The sequence below is a fragment of the Crinia signifera genome, chromosome 3, assembly GCF_055691185.1.
Source record: "Crinia signifera chromosome 3, ASM5569118v1, whole genome shotgun sequence".
Taxonomy (NCBI): Eukaryota; Metazoa; Chordata; class Amphibia; order Anura; family Myobatrachidae; genus Crinia; species Crinia signifera.
The window spans coordinates 220,770,907-220,790,002 of NC_139219.1; the positions used below are offsets into that span (position 1 = coordinate 220,770,907).

At 41.5% G+C, this 19,096-nt stretch overlaps 1 protein-coding gene across 3 annotated transcripts in view; it reads left to right on the forward strand.

Moving 5' to 3' along the window:
- The window catches only part of RUBCN (rubicon autophagy regulator), a 42,912-nt gene extending 24,024 nt beyond the window's left edge, over positions 1 to 18,888 (forward strand). For all 3 annotated transcript variants that reach the window (XM_083177479.1, XM_083177481.1, XM_083177480.1), the window contains 11 exons: positions 2,752 to 2,947; positions 4,406 to 4,501; positions 8,068 to 8,122; positions 10,595 to 10,727; positions 11,439 to 11,584; positions 11,668 to 11,732; positions 12,279 to 12,517; positions 12,802 to 12,863; positions 14,392 to 14,545; positions 14,772 to 14,862; positions 15,303 to 18,888. In XM_083177479.1, coding sequence (XP_083033605.1) covers positions 2,752 to 2,947; positions 4,406 to 4,501; positions 8,068 to 8,122; positions 10,595 to 10,727; positions 11,439 to 11,584; positions 11,668 to 11,732; positions 12,279 to 12,517; positions 12,802 to 12,863; positions 14,392 to 14,545; positions 14,772 to 14,862; positions 15,303 to 15,463 — 1,398 coding nt within the window. In that variant the 3' untranslated portion in view covers positions 15,464 to 18,888. The remainder of the gene's footprint in view (positions 1 to 2,751; positions 2,948 to 4,405; positions 4,502 to 8,067; positions 8,123 to 10,594; positions 10,728 to 11,438; positions 11,585 to 11,667; positions 11,733 to 12,278; positions 12,518 to 12,801; positions 12,864 to 14,391; positions 14,546 to 14,771; positions 14,863 to 15,302) is intronic.
- The last annotated feature ends 208 nt before the right edge of the window (positions 18,889 to 19,096 follow it).

Consider the following 19,096-nt stretch of genomic DNA (forward strand, 5'->3'; position numbering starts at 1 on the left):
ATGCACCCAACTGGTATTTTTTGGTCACATGTGAGGCATTGCCGTACTCGGGAGAAATTGGGGCACATATTTTGGGGTGCTTTTTCTCCTTCATACCTTCTGAAAATGAAAAATTTTGAGCCAGAACTGCATTTTTGTGTAAAAAAATGTAATTTTTCATTTTCACTGCCCACTTGTATCAAAATTGGTGAAACCCCTGGGGGTTTGAAATGTACACTATACCCCTAGATGAATTCCCTGAGGGGTGTACTTTGCAAAATGGGGTGACTTGTGGGGGGGTTCCACTGTATTGGTGCAACATAGCACCCACCATTCATTCCACCAGAATCTGTGCTGCAAAATCCAAAAATCACTCCTTCCCTTCTGAGTCCTGCCATGCACCCAACTGGTATTTTTTGGTCACATGTGAGGCATTGCCGTACTCGGGAGAAATTGGGGCACAGATTTTGGGGTGCTTTGTCTCCTTCATACCTTCTGAAAATGACAAATTTGGAGCCAGAACTGCATTTTTGTGTAAAAAAATGTAATTTTTCATTTTCACTGCCCACTTGTATCAAAATTGGTGAAACCCCTGGGGGTTTGAAATGTACACTATACCCCTAGATGAATTCCCTGAGGGGTGTAGTTTGCAAAATGGGGTCACTTGTGGGGGGGTTCCTAACTTTTAGCATCTTATGGTGCCTAGAAACCTACATGGTGCCTAAAAAATAATCTCATAAAAAGGAGGCTCCAAAATCAAGTAGGTGCTCCTTCTATTATGAAGCCTGTGGTTTGGTCACCGTGCACACTAGGGCCACATATAGGATATTTATGAAAACAAAAGAATTGGGGGAATCAATTTTCAGTCACATTTCTCTAGTAAAATGTACTGTGTTCCTTAGAAAAATGTATTAAAATTGCAAATCTGCAAAAAAAAAGAAATTTTGAAATTTCACCTACACTTTGTTTTAATTCCTGTGAAACACCTAAAGGGTTAACAAACTTCCAAAATGCTGTTTTGAATACTGTGAGGGGTGCAGTTTTTGAAATGGCATCATTTATGGGGGTGTCTCACATACAAGTCCCTCAAAGTCACATCAGAACTGAACTGGTCCCTAAAAAAATCAGTGTTTGAAATTTTCTTGAAAATTTGAGAATTTGCTATTCATATTGTAAGCCTCCTAGTGTCCCAAAAAATTAAAAGGAAGTTGAAATAATGATGTCAACATAAAGTAGACATATGGTCTTTGTTAGTTATTAACTATTTTGAGTGGTATGATTATTTGTCTCACAAGCAGAAAATTTAACATTTTGCAAATTGCTAAATTTTCCATTTTTTTACGACATTTTGGTATTTTTCACAAAAAAACACAGACTGCATCGACCCAAATTTACCACTAACTTGAAGTACAATGTGTCACGAAAAAACAATCTCAAAATCACTGGGATAAGTAAAAGCAAAAAAAAGTTATCCCCACTTAAGTGAGACATGTCAGATTTGAAAAAAAGGGCTCTGTCAGGAACGCAAAAACTGGCTCTGTCAGGAAGGGGTTAATAAGGTGGGCAAACCATCTAATTGCTCCTCTTTGACTGAATAAATCGTTGCCTGCACAAATGTAAAAGTTTCCTATGGCACTTCCAGACAAGAGTTCTCATTTGATCTTATTTGCGGTCTGCAAATTTGCAAAGGGCCCAATTAGGCTGAGTTGCCGTTTTTATGTACGGCAAGCTCAGCCAAATTTGGCCTTATGAATGAGTAGACCAATGATAGGACTTGGCCGCATATGGCCATAGGTTTCAATCAGATCGTCTAATTTACAATCATTCGTATGGCTAAATTTGTCTGTGAATTCAGATCAAAATACAAATGGAGAATAGACCACATATTCCATCCATATTTGCTGAAGCACACACAGATCAGTGAGATCCGTGCACACTTCTATGTGTAAAAGCTAGAAAAGATCTACAAATAATTAGAGAAAAGTGTGTGGTCCCTCCCCACGAGCATAACCAGCCCGGGCTCTTTGACTGGTCCTGGTTGTAAAAATATGGAAGATAAAGAGTAGTTGTCCCCCGTATTTTTAGACTCGGCACTTGGCTCCAACAGCCAGTGTTGTAATGTCACAGCCGGGGTACACTTTTTTTTTTTTTTTTATACAAGCTCCCCCGGCCAAAGCATTAACTCCCTGGGGGAGTGGAAAGCTCTCAATAAAGGTGGGTGCTGGGTCGATAGTGTATAAATTGTACACAAAATAAACTAATGGGTTCTGCTGCGGAACCCAAGGCACCCCAGGGTGTCATGACACACAGTAGTTCAAATCAATATAGTGAAATGGGGAAGGTTGTTGTGCTGCTGCGAACTGTTGGTTTGTGTAAATACTTCATTTATTACACTTGCTCTGTGGTTTTTGAGCCGCCAGGTAGTTTTTCATGCCCTACCATCCACTACGGAGTGGTGGTAGAATAAAATTGTGTGCAGAGCATAGCAAGGCTCTGTGCCCAAAGCATGTCAAGCTCATCAGGGACAAAAAAACGTGAAAACCTCACGTTGACCTTTTTACTGTCAACCTTCCCATTGTCGACCTATGCATTAGGTCGACCATCGAAGGTCGACCTAATGCATACCTATGAGCGGTGTAAGTTCAGGTGCCATTGCTGGTCATTACATGGTACAGCAACATGCATCCTTGATGGGTAAAAGGATTTCCTCCTTAGTATCTTCGTTTTCCAAATGACTGAATTACTGTAACCTAGTTGCTGTACTCCCTGTAGGAGAATGCTCACTTCAGCATTTCAGAATCTTTGATAGCGGCTATTGAGCTCATGAAATGTAACATGATGAGCCGTCAGCTTCAGGAAGAGGAAGAGGACAGCGACCGCGAGATCCGGGAGCTGAAACAGAAGATCCGTCTCCGCCGGCAACAGATCCGAACCAGGAAGACCTCAAGCAATGACGAACAACCCAGCAGTAAGCAACAAGTTCAGTAGAGAAGCAAAGTACAATCCGTAATAGCCCACAGATAAACCTCAATCCAATGCAGGCTACTGTTCCATATATACATTTTAGGACACATGAATAAATAAAAAACATTTTTATTATATTGTATCAATAGTAGGGAAATTAATGTTATCACTTTTAAGAAAACCAATTATTGGGTATTTAGTGTACAAAAAAAATTGCAGAATCCAATTGGACTTCCTTTTAAGATGCCATCTATATAAATCGAGTGGATGTTTTTTTTACGTGCTTGATCTGCATGAATCAGGTGGTATAGAGTAGCTTTATTAGTGTCGTATATCCCAGCACTATACTGATGGAATTAGATATTGAATTCGATATACATTCATGGTACATTGTACACATTCGATTTACTAGATCAAATTCGATATTTCCTTGGCTGCACAGTACATTTTTCTGTTCGATTTTGTGAAAACAGGAGCGCGCATCGAATCGAATGCAGATCGAAAGTGACACAAAAACCATTTGATTTTGTTTAGGATTCGATTTTGCTTTTTGACTCAATAAAATGTAATTTCCACTAGACTTCCATCTTAAGGTTAATTACACATACTGAGTACATGCACAGGTGTAGCCCATTGTAATATTGAAGCTTTATATCCCAGAGCCTGGACTCCTCTACTGCCATACATAGTAACATAGTACCTATCCCTAGAGCGCAAAATCCAGCCATTCTTTGTAGTATTAAGATTTTTAGTAAGGCATTTAATATGTATTCAAGAAACTGAAAGCTTCGATTTGACTCAAAATAATGGAATGGATAAAGGTGTACCTCCAAGCCAGTGATGTCCGATAAAAACCACGGTTTTCGAAATATTTCGATTTTTGGAATATACGCATAGGGGAGACTCGACCTGTACTTAGAACCAATCCGAGTTTCCTTCCAAAAGTGGTTTAGGAGTTCAATTTAAATCAAGACGTGGTGTTAACCTGCTTTCTTAACAGATCCAAAATATGAAAATGATGAGAAATTGCATGTGCTAGGACAGTTCTTAGGGCAAGTTAAAGAAAATGAAGCCGCTTATAATCAAACTATTAAAGGTTTATATTTTATGCATTCGTTTTAATTTGTCCAATATGTTTGATTGCTGAAAGTAGATGAGGAAGTATAAAAATTATTGCAGTTACTGTGTGTTTCAGTTGTAAATCCCGCCCTAACTTTGTCTCCCCTCTGCCCACCATCACCACCACAAAAACAAGACCACACACACACAAAAATATATAGAAGAGCCAGCTACAGTAGATTGACAATACTTTTATTGTAGGGGTTTTGTCTTGTGCCTGATGATATTAATTTTAACTGAGACCTAGATCAGAAAAACATTGGAGGCTAATATATTGATAATATAACTAAAGTGTGTGAGAGCTTTATCTTTGCCAAATCTGTGTTCTGGCTTTCTATTACAGGCTTGTGTAACGTGGACTCTAGCTCAGGAGTCATTTCCCATGACTCAACTCGCCTGTCAGACTCCGGCTCTGTAGATAAGGTAGATGATTTTCCAGGTATGTTATTTTTATTATTATTTTTATTTAATAATGAGATTGCAAACCTGAGCTAAAAAATAGTATTCTCAGTGTCACAATGTGGATTATGCACTTGTAACCTGTATCTGGCTGAGTGCTGCACATATGAAATCAGGGCATGTTCTAAACTCCTGAGAAAACTCCTTGAAGGCTGCTGCTAGGTACAGGTGCACATTTTATGGGGATAAGTGTCTGTTCTGATTCTACCATTATTACTAGACACAGAAGAAGCTGCATTTAGGGCCTTATTCTAGTTCACTCTTTGTGACAAAATCCTTCTTAGATGGACAAAACAATGTGCACTGCAGGGGGGCAGATGTAAAATGTGCAGAGAGAATTAGATTTTGATGAGTTATTTTGTTTCTGTGCAGGGTAAATACTGACTGCTTTATTTTTACACTGCAATATAGATTCACTTTGAAGTAGAACCCCACCCAAATCTAATTATTTCTGCACAAGTAACATTGCCTGGAGCAATCCCAAGCTTTTTAATGTTTTATTCTTACATTTTTTTACATTGAGCGTAGGGGCACACACAGGCAGAGAGGACAGGAGAGGAGCCGTGTGCAGGGGTTTCATGTTAATCAGGAAATTGTGGTACCAGCCTTTTGGTCCTCGACATTGTCCACCAAAGAGAAGTCTTTGGATGTTGTACGGGCTCTTAAGATTTATATACATCATACTGAATCTATCAGATGGTCCGATTCCTTGTTTATGCTGTATGGGTTTCACAAAAGGGGATGGCCTGCTCACAAACAGACTTTGGCTTACTGGATTAGAATGGTCATTGCTCATTCATATGAGAAGGCTGATCTACCATTAACTACATTGATCTCAGCACACTCCAGGTCTGTTGGTCCTTTGTGGGCTGCACGTTGGGTACTCTTTACCTAGCACGGCGCCCATCGCGGTCATCGCAGGCATTGAATGCACTATAAAATCGGGTGCGACGCGACCGACGCGATGCCCGCGATTTCCCATAGGGACCAATGTTAAATTTCTCAATTGACACGATTTTTCCATAGGAAACAATGTTAAATGGCCCACAGAGGCCAAATAGCCACCCTGAAGTGTGAAATGGCCCCCCCCAATTGTTAACGCCACCCCACGATCAACGTCAACCCGAAGCGTGGCGAGCGGCGGCGGTACGCGTCCTACGACTTTTTCATACCCCCACTATCCACGTCGGCGCGGAGTTGAGAATAGAATAGTGTGGCGAGCGAAGCGAGCCACCGTGCCCGAAGCGTGGCGAGCGCACGAGGATACCTGTGAAGCCCGCGAAGGGACGCGTTTACCTGTGAAGGTATCCGCGTCCCCTCGCGGGGCTCGCTGCGCTCGCCACGCTTTGGGCTCGGTGGCTCGCTGCGCTCGCCACACTATTCTATTCTCAACTCCACGCCGACGTGGATAGTTGGGGTATGAAAAGGTCGTAGGACGCGTACCGCCGCCCCTCGCGGGCTCACTGCGCTCGCCACGCTTCGGGTTGACGTTGATCGTGGGGTGGCGTTAACAATTGGGGGGGCCATTTCACACTTCAGGGTGGCTATTTGGCCTCTGTGGGCCATTTAACATTGTTTCCTATGGAAAAATCGTGTCAATTGAGGCATTGAACAGTAAAATCGGGTCAATTGAGAAATTTAACATTGTTCCCTATGGGAAATCGCGGGCACCCGATTTTTAGTGCATTCAATGGCCGCGATGCCCGCGATTTTTTACCTGCGATGCCCACGATCAAAATCGTGGGCGCCGTGCTAGGTAAAGAGTACCGCACGTTGTTGTGTTTCTGCTGAACAGCTGTGCAAGGCGGCAACGTGGACCTCGGTTCATACGTTTCTGAGGTTCTATGCCTTTGACACTTTCGCTTCCCAAGATGCTGCGTTCACTTGCCAGGTTATTTTGGCCCCTGCAAGCGTCTCCCAGCCCTTACATTTACGGCTTTGGGACATACCCTGTGGGACCCAGGAACCCTGAAGAAGGAAAAGGGAATTAAGGTATAAAGGTACTTATTTATTAGCAGGGTGCCCAATTAACACTGCTCTCTGGCCTTGGGCGGTGCGATGAGATCGCATCGGATCGCACCGCACATAAAATCGCATGTACATAAAATCCCATGCGATTTTATAGGGTGCGATGCCATTTAATTTACTGTACAGTTATATGACATACAATGGGATTTAGGCACCCCCCCACTATCCACGCCACCTTGAAGTGTGGCGAGCGGCAGCGGGAATGCATCCTCCCGACCTTTTCATACCCCGACTATCCACGTCAGCGTGCAGTTGATCTTATATAGTGTGGCGAACTACCGAGCCCGAAGTGTGGCGTGCGCAGCGTGCCCCGCGAGGGGACGCGGAATACATGTAATGTAATCCTCGGTGGCTCGCTGCGCTCGCCACACTATATAAAATCAAATCCACGCCGACGTGGATAGTGGGGTATGAAAATGCCGGGAGGATGCGTTCCGCCGCCGCTCGCCACTCATCGGGGAGGCTTGGATAGTGGGGGGCTGCCTGAAACCCATTGTATGTCATATAAGTGTACATTAAATTAAATGGCATCGCACCCTATAAAATCGCATGCGATTTTATGTGCGATGCGATCTCATCGCACCGCCTAAGACCAGAGAGCAGTGAATAAATTACATAGGAAAATTGCATTGCATCGCATGCAAAAATCCCATGTGATGCGATTTTCTTACGCAGAATAGCCCGCTATTTGCTTAGTGGGCGCCCTGGAAATACATAAGTACTATTATAACCTACATTCGGTTAACTCCCTTTCTTTGAGGTTCCTAGGCCCACAGGACATCCTCCCTGACACAGTGGGACGTATGCGACCTTGGTCATCCGTCCCTTTTTCTTTTTTGTATGAGTGATTGTGTACCGTGCCTATAATCTGTCTTCTGTCCATCTCTGCTTCCTGTTGGGACTTGTTTACTCAACTGAGTGACCTAGCATGGAGGCTGGGTTATAGGGGAGAGGAGCTAGGCATTATGGGAAGCCTAAAGCTTTAGAGAATTGGTGTCCGGTCCTCTGGATCCACCTACAACACAGAGGGCCCAGGAACCTTGAAGAAAGGGAGCATTTGATATACTTGCTGCTTAAATGTGTGTAGAGAATATTTCATCTTGCATTGGTTGGAGAACATTACAAGGGGTTGCTTATCCTAGAGGATGCCATACTTTTTATTTTATTTTTTTAGAGTGATTCTTCATCATTACCTGTGTTGCACACAATTAGGCAACCTTTTTTTTTTTTTTTTTGTATATAACCTATGAGACCCTCATGCCTCATGTCACTCATTCATATTATGTATAGACAACAGGGGCCTCTTTAACACCAACCCCTTTTTGCTTTTTTGTTTTGGTAATGAGTGAGGGTAATCGGTGGCAGGGGGCATGTATTCGGCCGTGCAGCGTCTGAGAATCAGGCCCATTTTGTCTGCATAGCCTCACAAGAACAGATTAGTAATTGTATTTATAAAGGATTTAATTTAATGATTTAATATCTATTAACTATTCTGTTTGTTTGTTTTCTTTTATGTAGACATCGATGTAAGGAAGAGCACAGGCAGCCAGTTGGTTCAAAGCTCTGACTCCATGTGAGTGACCTAACACGTAATGTGATAAATTGACACTTTTATACTGTAAAGCTACAAATAAGAGCAATCTAATACGTGTTTGCCAATGGTTCTCAATCTTTCTTGATTCACGGAACCTTCACAGTATCATCATTTCAAGGCACCCTTGTGCTAAAAGTTTCTTATTGAGAAATGTAGCCATAAATATTCAATTAAGTAAATTGTGCTAACCTGTTATCCTTAGGGTAAGGTATCCTTAGGTCCATGTATGTTACCAACCAAATACAACTTTGCAGAGGTGACATAATCTATAGTGGCAAAAACTCTAGATTCTATATAGTCCAAATCGAATCGAAGGTGACCCTGAATTGCATAGTGTTAGCAGCATTCGATGCAGATTGGATCCCGGTGCATGGCCCCACGGCAGCGGGATCAAATGCAGAAATAGACTTTGCAGCAAGTCTATTTCTGCTTTGATCAAAAGCCGTGTCATGCAGCATCCCCCCACTGCACTTTCCCTCCTGGCCGATGCCGCAACTTTGCCGGGTCCCGGTGGCCATCAATACCGAATCGATATTGGTGGCCTCCAAAATGGCCCATGTGTACACCCTACAAGAATGACACGCAAACACATTTTACTTATTTTATTACTGTTTTTTTTCTTTTCTGAATTTCTCAGTGAGAAACATTTCGCCTAGTAGTGCCTTTAAAAGTTTTGGATGCTCTAAGGCAGGCATGCCCATCTATGGCCCTCCAGCTGTTGTGAAACTACAAGTCCCATCATGCCCTGCCACAATTTTGCTATGTGGGAATGCTAAAATTATGGCAAGGCATGCTGGAATGTGAAGTTTCCCAACAGCTGGAGGGCCGCAGTTTGGGCATGCCTGCTGCTCTAGGGCACCGTGATTCCAAAAAGCTTGGAAAACTTTGATCTAGAAATTGAAAGAGCTTAAGAGGGCAGGATCACCAAAGCAACCACCACCACATCCCCCCCCCCCCCCCCCCCCTCCTTTCCCGCACAGAATATGTGTCATGGGTATATTCTTTGTATTATTAAAAAAAAAAATGATAGTGGAAGCACTGCCTCCCCTGACTGCCCGTCCCTAATACCAAATCATGTTTCCAGGGAATCATTTCTGTGATGGGTTTCTTTGGAGTAGTGGTAAGTGTCATTCCTAAAAAGTAAGCTACTTCTGACATTTCTTCTGTCATATGAACACAGAGTAAAGTTGTTAGCAAAGAATAGTCAGAGAAACCCTGCTGCAAATCACCCAGCCAGAGCCAAATGAAATAACCAGCTCTCCCTCTTGTGCATCAGCAGAAGGAGGAACCAGCCAGCCAGAATGCGAGTAGGACAGTGTGCAGTGCAGGCAGACACACAGGAATATCAGGATTCTTGAGTTGCCGATGGAGCGTTCAGACCAGAGGGGAGAGAGGAGAGGGTAGAGGGCTATAAGTGTCCCTGGGATTCCAGCTTCCCCCACTCCCTTACAAAGCGAGCTAGATTAATGTGTCTGGGACCTGTGTAACCTGTATCTGATGAAAGATACACATAGAGGGGTAAAATTACTAAAAATGAAAATAAATGATGCTGTCTATAGTAACCAATCAGATTCTGTCTATAATTTTATAGAATGCAATAGAGAATTGATAGACAGTATATGATTGATTGCTATGCTATTTCATTTGTAAAAGCTTTAGTAAATTTACCCCCAATGAGTCCTCCTAAGTTCTGTCGCAGTGTGTAAGTAGTAGAGAGGCTGCTGACATTTTGCATAAAATAAGATAGATAATCTGTGTTATCGTGTGTGTGTGTGTGTGTGTGTGTGTGTGTCTAGTGTCTGTTTGTCTCCATCTGTTGGCAGCAAGTGAAACTACATCCAGCTTTGGAAGCATTTGCTTTGAGCGGTCTTACTCTGCCATCTGTTGGCAGCAAGTGAAACTACATCTACTAGCTTTCGAAGCATTTGCTCAATAGTTGTCACTCAATTATGTGGCACTATAAATAGTATCCAGGTATTCTTAAACCATTACTTTAAATTGAATATACACCATTGGTTTAAATTTAGTATACACCATTTCATATACCCCCCACCTGGAGCACACTGCTGCACTTGTACTGCACAGTTCCATAGTGGAGATGAGCAGGATGACAAGTGGTGGCGGTGCTGGCAAGATGTGGAATTGCAGAAGAGTGGCGGTGGGCCCCCTGTATTATGTGTCCTGGGACCCACCAAGGCTTAATCTGGCCCTGCATGTATGCCTTAGGGGATTTCACAAAACTCTCTTAATGTAGGATCCATGAGTGAAGCCCCAAAATACAATGCATAGTCCTTATTGGCATTTGATTGGTATTACTTCTGTGGTAATTTCTACCAATTATCAAAAAATGTCCAAAGGTTTTATAGCAGTTTTGCAAAACTTGTATGATGATCCTATTTATGGTAATATATATGTAATGCTCTTCTTTTTTTATTATTTTTTTACCTCAAGATCATACTCTCTCCTTCACTCCAACTCAGCTGAAGCCGTAGCCATGGGTCTTCTAAAACAGTTTGAGGGAATGCAATTGCCAGCTGCTTCTGAGCTGGACTGGCTGGTTCCAGAACATGATGCTCCTCAGAAGGTAGGGGCTGTGACTTGGATTAATGGTCATCTTATATTTTTATCGACCACTTGTTGTCCTCAACAAAAATGTGTAATAGTCCTATATAAATCATAGAAGACATGATATATAAACAATCAGCAGTGGCTCGCTGGACTTTTAAAGAGGATCAAACCGCATTCATCATTTTTCAACATTTCTTCCTTTTATCAGCTTATTTTCAAGAAACAGCAAGCATCATGTTTAATGTTCTGCTAAAGTCTGGAGTGCCGCTGCTGACTAGTTTCTGTGTTTGCGGCTGGCCACTGCCTAAAGAGAGCATCCGGTGTTGAGTCGCTCCCCCACAACTGTAAACTTATTCCAGCATTCATTTATTGGTTCCAGACAATCCGACATCCCTTTAAAAAGCATAAAAAGAGAAAACGACTTGCTAGGAAACTAAGATTGGTATGTGAGTGTGTGGCAAGTGCACGGATGCATGGCTTTCCACTAACTGACTAGAGAGTGGGCATCTCGTTCTTAATCTTTTACTCAGTATTTACTACAGGCTCTATGCATAGTAAAATAATTGAATTTCTTTTAAGTCTTGCAATCACCAGCATAACTTCATAATGCAAAACAGCTACTTTGGTGATCTGGTGAGCCATAGAGGTGTGTCTCCATACTGCGTGTTCTGCACTCTGGTCCACATCTTCATTATCATCATCGTCACCATGTTCTTCTCTGCTCCAGCTCCTGCCAATTCCAGATTCCATGCCAATTTCACCAGATGATGGAGAACATGCGGACATATACAAGTTGCGCATTCGTGTTCGTGGAAACTTAGAATGGGCACCGCCAAGACCACAGATCATCTTCAACATCCACACAGCTCCCACGTATGTCCTCAAACGACAACTCTTGTCTGGGTTTTAGGTAGAGGGAGCTTGTGTTACTTAGATTTTTGTTTCCATTTCCACAGAAAAAAGGTGGCAGTCACAAAGCAGAATTACAGATGTGCTGGCTGTGGAATTAGAATTGAGCCTGGTAAGATCTGGACTATTGCGTTCAGTTGAAATACAGTGTTTTTGAGTTGTTGTTTTTTACAATGTCTATAGGCCATTGTGCCTGCTGTATTCTCTATGCACCTTTATCAGACACAATAGAGGGCAGTTGTTGTAATTGCAGTTAGCTTTTATACATATACCAAATGTACGCAGACTAGTTAGACTTTGTCTAGATTTCCCTGCAATGAGGTCAGTGCATTTAGCATTACTAAATATACTTATTTATATGAAGAAAGAAATAGCTTGTTTGTCAAAAATAAATAATTTTATCGTTTCATAATACTTCCTAACATTTAAACATCACAAATTGCCCAGATCCACCTATACCTCACCTCACCTGGCTAGAATTTCATACTTTTGTTTAAAACTCCACCCCTTTTGCAGCCAGTTTTTTGGGCCTGTCGCACAAATATTGGGATTATTGGAGTATACTTTTACCTCTCTCTGGCTGTAGAACACCCTACGTTTCTAGCTCGATGAGTACAGCAACCTTTGATTTTTTTATTTTCTTATGTTCTCTTGTCAGATTACATTAAACGGCTCAGGTACTGTGAGTACTTGGGTAAGTATTTTTGCCAATGCTGCCATGAGAACGCCCAATCGGTTATTCCTGGTCGTATTCTGCGGAAATGGGACTTCAGCAAATATTATGTTAGTAACTTCTCCAAGGACCTTCTCACCAAGATTTGGAGTGACCCCCTTTTTAACCTGCATGATATCAACAATGCTATGTACCGAAAAGTGAAGGCTCTGGAACAAGTCCGGGTAGGTGTCACTTTTGGGCTATTCTGGCATAAACAGTAATTTCACAGGAATTGTCAGGAATGTTGTATCCATATTGATGTCCAGATGTAGCAAGCTCCAAAAAGTGATAAAGTGGAGAGTGACCAAGAACCAGCCAATTAGTTCCTAACTGTCATTTACAAACTCAGCCTGTAACCAGTTAGGAGCTAATTGGCTGGTTATTTATCACTATCCACTTTTATAATTTTTTTAAGCTTGCTACATCTGTCCCTAATAGAGACTGTTCCCTGTTTCTTTTTTTACAGCTCTTAAGAATCCAGCTGGTGCATTTGAAAAACATGTTCAAAACTTGCAGACTGGCTAAAAGGTTAGAGTTGCATTTAAAAGTTGTTAAGGGCTTTTCCATAGATCTAGTAGGTGGTTACTTGTGAAGTAAACCCACTACACTGTCACTCAGGTATCCGTCTTCTCACCATTGTAATATCACAGATTTCACTAATTTCTCCTTCCCTCTCTGACCACCATCTTTTCCATTTAGTATTTCCTTCTCCATTCACATCAATTCTGGCTCCCATTGTTACACTCCCCAAGCAAAGCTAGGCTCCTCTCTGTTCTTGAGTCTTCTCCAGCCATCGCTCTCCATCTTTGCTGGTCTGCTCCTCAGCACTCCTCCAAACAATCTTTCTCTTATCTCATCCTTTGCTTCTACTGCCCGCCGCCTCTTTGCTGCCTTTACTTCCATACTCCGATCCTGCACCTACATTGACCTGACTTGTCCCAGCCCTGGACTTTACCACCCACTATAAAATTGAAGCTATCCACAGCAATCTATTTATATTCAGGACCTTTGACATACTCCATCTGCATTTCCACCCTTATTGCATTCTCTCCCTTCTCTATGGTAGGATTCTACGTTCTCCATTACTTGTCTTCCCCCTCCGGTAGGCCGCTTGATCCTATACTCTGCCACTTCCTTTAGTTTATCTCCTAATGATTGTTCGAATATTGTTCGTCTCTTTAACCTGACCCTCTCTCTTTTTTTTTTCTCTGAACCCATTTCCCTTGAACATGACCTAGTCTCACCCATCCTTAAGCAACTCATGAATCTTACTATAACTACAGATATACTCCATAATCATTAAGAGGTCTCCTTTCTCCTCCTGAATTCATTCCTTTCCACCATTCTTCATTTTGGCTTCTGTCTCCATTCTTTCAGCCTCTGATTTTTTTTTTTTATTTGAACTCTGTCTTGCTTTTGTAACTCCCTACTCAACTCAGACTCTAGTTCAAACTACTCACTGTCACGTACAAAGCCTTAAACCACTCCCTCTCATCCCTACATAGCTAACACAATCTCTGTTCACACTCCAGCTGTTTCTGCTCTCTTTTGATCAGTGCCTCACTTTTATACTGATCACTTCCTTTCATGCTTGCTGTGAAGATTTAGCTTGAGCTGCCACCATACTATGGAACTCACTCCCTCAGCCAGTCAGACTCTCAACCAATCAATCTTCCCAGCTTTAGATTCACTTTTAAACCTTCCTTTTATTTTTAAAGTGTTATCCTTATATCCCTTCAGTATCCTCTTCTACTCTGTTTACCACATCCGCTTAGTATGTAAGCACATATGTGCAAGGCCCTCCACCCGTGTTCCACCCCCTTCTGTCCTTCTCCCCTTTATGCTATGTACTTACAGAATGCTTGGGTTTCCCATTGCGTATGTTGTATTTGCTTTTGATACCATGTTTTCTATGCCCACACTGTATGTGCGATGGTCTTTTTCAATAATAATAGTAATAGAATGTAAATAGTTAAATAGTTACGTTTGTGTTATATAGCTTCATTGTACTCCATATTGTATTTCAAGTTGCATCTTATTCTTGTTTTTCACGTAGCATACTGGAATTATACGACAGTGTACCTGGACACTTGACTGAAGACCTCCATCTCTTCTCTTTGAATGATCTCGCTGCCATAAAGAAGGGGGAATTGGCTCCACGGTTGAAGGAATTAGTGAGGCTGGGAACCTTGCATGTGGATAAATGCATGGTAAGTATCTACAAAATAGAACCTTTACTTAATGTGCAGTTGCAATTGTCTAGACCAGTGCCTACTACATTGTGAAGGCTTTAGAAACAGCTATATAGTTCTGAAACAACTGCATCTAAGTCCACACTTACTTTTTCAAAAATGTATATATTTTTTTTATGTTCTCTAATGTTCTAGTACATAGCCTATTGGATCACTCACATAAACTTATTTTCTTGCTCTGTAGCTGTGCCAAGCCAAGGGCTTTATATGCGAGTTCTGTCAGAATGACGACATCATCTTCCCATTTGAGTTGACGAAGTGTAGAAGATGTGAAGGTATGTTCTACCAGAAACAGCTATCTTGCCATATAAATCTGGTTATATCCTATTACCGTGTAGGCACAAGGTGCATTATACAAGGCATGGATATATGAGAAACTATAAAACGTCCTTAAGAATGAATTGCTTGTAGTCAGGAATACTGTTAATAGTAGGCAGCTTTCATGTCCATAATACTGACACCAGTGACTGTTACATGACAGTAAGAAGCTGATTGGTTGGTATGGGAAAATTCTCTGCTGTATCTCTCTCAAAAGATTGGATAAATCTCCCACTATATGTATCCACTCTAAACGTTTCTCTCTCCACACCTACAGATTGTATAAATCTCCCACTATATGTATCCACTCTAAACGTTTCTCTCTCCACACCTACAGATTGTATAAATCTCCCACTATATGTATCCACTCTAAACGTTTCTCTCTCCACACCTACAGATTGTAAGGCCTGTTATCACAGGTACTGCTTCCGCTCTGACCACTGCCCCAAGTGTGAACGTTTGCGGACCAGGAGGGATCAAATGGCCAGACAAAGCCTCGAGTCCTACAATTCTGAACAAGAGGAGGAGGAAACCTCACAGGAGAGGAATGCTGATTGAATGTGTTTAAATGACAATAAGGGGATTGAAGGACTAGAAAGACCCTTGCACGTTATAATTCCCATGGCCATAGGGAAGCATTAAGAGGCCACATTACACCCCTGCTTGGGTTCCTCCAGAAAGAGGTCCATTGAAAGGCTACTCCCAAATAGACAAAGTACATTTGCTGCTCCCAGTTGTTTTACTTATTATTGTGATGGGTTGGGTACGATGTTGCGGCGCTCAGAATCCTGATAGGCTTTGGTAAGTATTGTAACCCTAATACTAACCCTCCCACAGCCTAACCTTTATACTTACTGTCGGGATTCTCTGAGTATTGGCATGCGTCAGGATATTGACTACATCCAATTGTGATTACACGGTTCATTGGGGTTTATTTTTTATTTCTGGCAACCAAAATATAGTTTTAAGTCATGTTGGAGATTTAGAAGCCTTTTATTGTCCAAGTAGGATCATCCAGAGAAGCGTATTATATAATGTAAAAGTTTGCAATTTTAAGTATATAAGGCCCACCCTGAGATTACCTTATAGCAGGCATGTCCAAACTGTGGCCCTCCAGCTGGTGTGAAACTACACATCCCAGCATGCCTTGCTATAGTTTTAGCATTCCCTTATAGCAACACTGTGGCAAGGCATGATGGGACTTGTAGTTCCAAACCAGCTGGAGGGCCATAGTTTGGACATGCCTGCCTTATAGGATCCTACAAGTGTATGGCCAATCTGGTTAGTCTTTCCTTGTGTTGCCATCATAACTGCTATAAACTCAAAGATTCTGCAGACAAGTTCAATGTTGCCAATAAATATTAGGATTATCTTTCCTTTAGCACATTATGGATAATTTAAGGGACGCAAGTGGGGCGTGGCCTGTTCAAGCTCTTTCATTTAGGACACAAATAATGATCGGCAACACAAGTTTTGTCTGGGAAGCGATGATGCAGTATGGCAGGTCTAGGTAATCTGTGGCTGTATCTTTTGCCTTTCAGCTACGATTCCTTTTATGCTTTTACAGGTTGTGTTTGGCACTGCATTCTGGGAGTTCTAGCTCATTAGCAACTATATAACCACACATTACCTAAACCTGTAGTACAGCAATTGTTAAATAACTGGGGGGGAAAATAACTGTAGCAAATAAATAGCTGGAGCTAATAAAGTTTCAATTCAAGTTATAGGGGAGCAAATAGCTAACTAGATTGAATTGACATTACCATGTGGTCTTTGGGTCACGTGACCGTGTCCTGCTGTATTGCACTAATGTACTAACTGATTGTATGCCCAATCACAGTATTGATTTGTCCTGTCCAAAGTTATGAGCAACATGTATTGTCTATTCATACATATTTTATGTTATTTAACTATATGCACTTTCTTAATCAGCATTTAAGGGGGTTATTTAGCTAGAGCCTCAGTGAGGACAGTTGGTACCTAAACAATACTGAAAAAATGTATGTGAGGCACAGGTGGAGTGTTTGAAACATATCCTATCTGACATGGCAGCTCTCGGACACTCTCCTGTCCCTGTGCTTCTTGGCAATCATCTCTGCACTGACGCCGGACTGACTGTTGTTGGTGTGAAGGTTTCCGTGCAGGGCTGTTGATACTGTGTCCATGTAATTCAGACCTTTCAGCAGCTGCTCATCACTGTACAGGCAGACATACATGCTCCATGCTAATGAAAGGTTACTCTGGCTTTATTATCGTTTAGCATCTGAAATTCCTTAGAAAAAGACTATACAGTATCTAAAAGCACTCATTAACCATCAGTCTATTCCAGTGGTAGCCAACTCCAGTCCTCAAGAGCTACAAACAGTTCATGTTTTTCAGCCCACCTAGCAGCTGCACAGGTGCACTCATTACTGACTGACACATTTTGAAAGATCCACAGGTGGATCTAATTACTTCACTTATGATTCTGTGAGGAGACATGGAAAAACATTAACTGTTGGTAGCTCTCAAGGACTGGAGTTGGCTACCCCTGGTCTATTCTCCATGTAGTGTGTGGAGTATCTGCTGCTGCATTGATTTTTTGATCAAAACAATATGAATAAGAATGTCACAGGAATTACTGTGCAGCCGTTATTCCCACAAAATGGCGGTATTCATTGTGGATTGTCTTTATGCCGTTTCTTTGTGTGTGTGTGTGTGTGTGTATATAGAAAGATGGATATGTTGCAATTGTCAATTTAAAAATTATGTAGAAGCAAAATGCACTTAACTATACATTCACCCATGAAAGATTAGTCTGTAGGTGACTGCTTTGGGTCATCTAAACTATTACTATCTTGAATTGAGAGTAGCATACACACGGGGCGATTTTTGCCTATTTTCTAAAAGATCTGTCTAGATAGCTTAGAAATTAAGCAAAAATAACTCCATGTGTATACCCCATAGCAGTGCATGCACTAAATATCTAGTCAGATCACCTAAGTACTGTAGATTGCTTAGCACACATTGCCCTGTGTGTATGCCCTTTAAGATGCAGGCACAACCAAGCTATGACTCCAACATTCATCACTGGGATCTTTGTTTCCTGCCACCCCCTTTTTTTGTTTTGTTTCTCCTCTAACCGTACTTTTTACGTGCATTTACATTCTTTTTTCACGACATTACTTTCATATATGCAAGTTCACCATGTCTCCTTTAAATAATGACGTAATGCACCTTTGTTCCTGATCGTATTCCTGCCAAACCTGCCTTGTTGTGGGGTACCAGATGACGTATTTAGAACCCTCTGTGTTCGGTAATGAATGCGTTCTCTGCTCTGCTACCTTGATTCTATTTATTTGCACTTACAGATACCCAGGTTTAACTTTAAACTAATCTGGCAGCTGTCTTCTCTGCACAAGATGTATTCCTTGGCCAAGTTATTTCAGTCTGATATTTTTTATTTAAACACCTGCAACTGAGCTGTAAGTGCTACTGCACGCTGTCTGTAGGATGCTTTCACAAGCAAAGTGCATAGACCTTGTTACATGTTACTGCAGTTTCTTTATTACAGCCTGTATGGCCGAATGTCTATCATCACAGTGACAATATCCTTAGCTCATTCAGTAGAGATAGCTTGTAAATGAAAGTCTGACTACTGTATTTTTTACATCCTCTTCAAAAGACCAGTAACAACCAATTTCTGTTTATGGTGTATTCAAAAGAAGGTTGTTGCCAGCACAGGTTGTTGGTCTTGCTGTCATTGATGGCACAGTCTTATCCAGATAAATACTGTATTAGGCGCTGCTGCAGGCTCCAGCTAAATACACCAGTAACTCGGTCATAATAGTGACTGAAACATGTACACTGTAAACGTGTTGTGATAACGCTGTAAATACTAATTGTTCCCATTGTATTATGATTCCTGATTGTCTGTTGCACAAAATAATTGCAAACATAAGTTTGTCCGAAATAAAATTATCCGTTGTAAAAAGGAAACATGACATTTTCTGTTTTTATTTTTTTACCTCTAGATTTTTGTTAAATCATTTACATAAATAAATACATAAAATGCAATAAAAAACCTCCCGTGGGTGAAAAGGGTGGGCGCCAATAGAATGTTGTGCCAGCTGCTCACACACAAGGGAAGGTCAGTCCCCAACAAAAAGGCAAATGTAAATAACATAGTAACTGGAGCGCTCAAAAGATTAT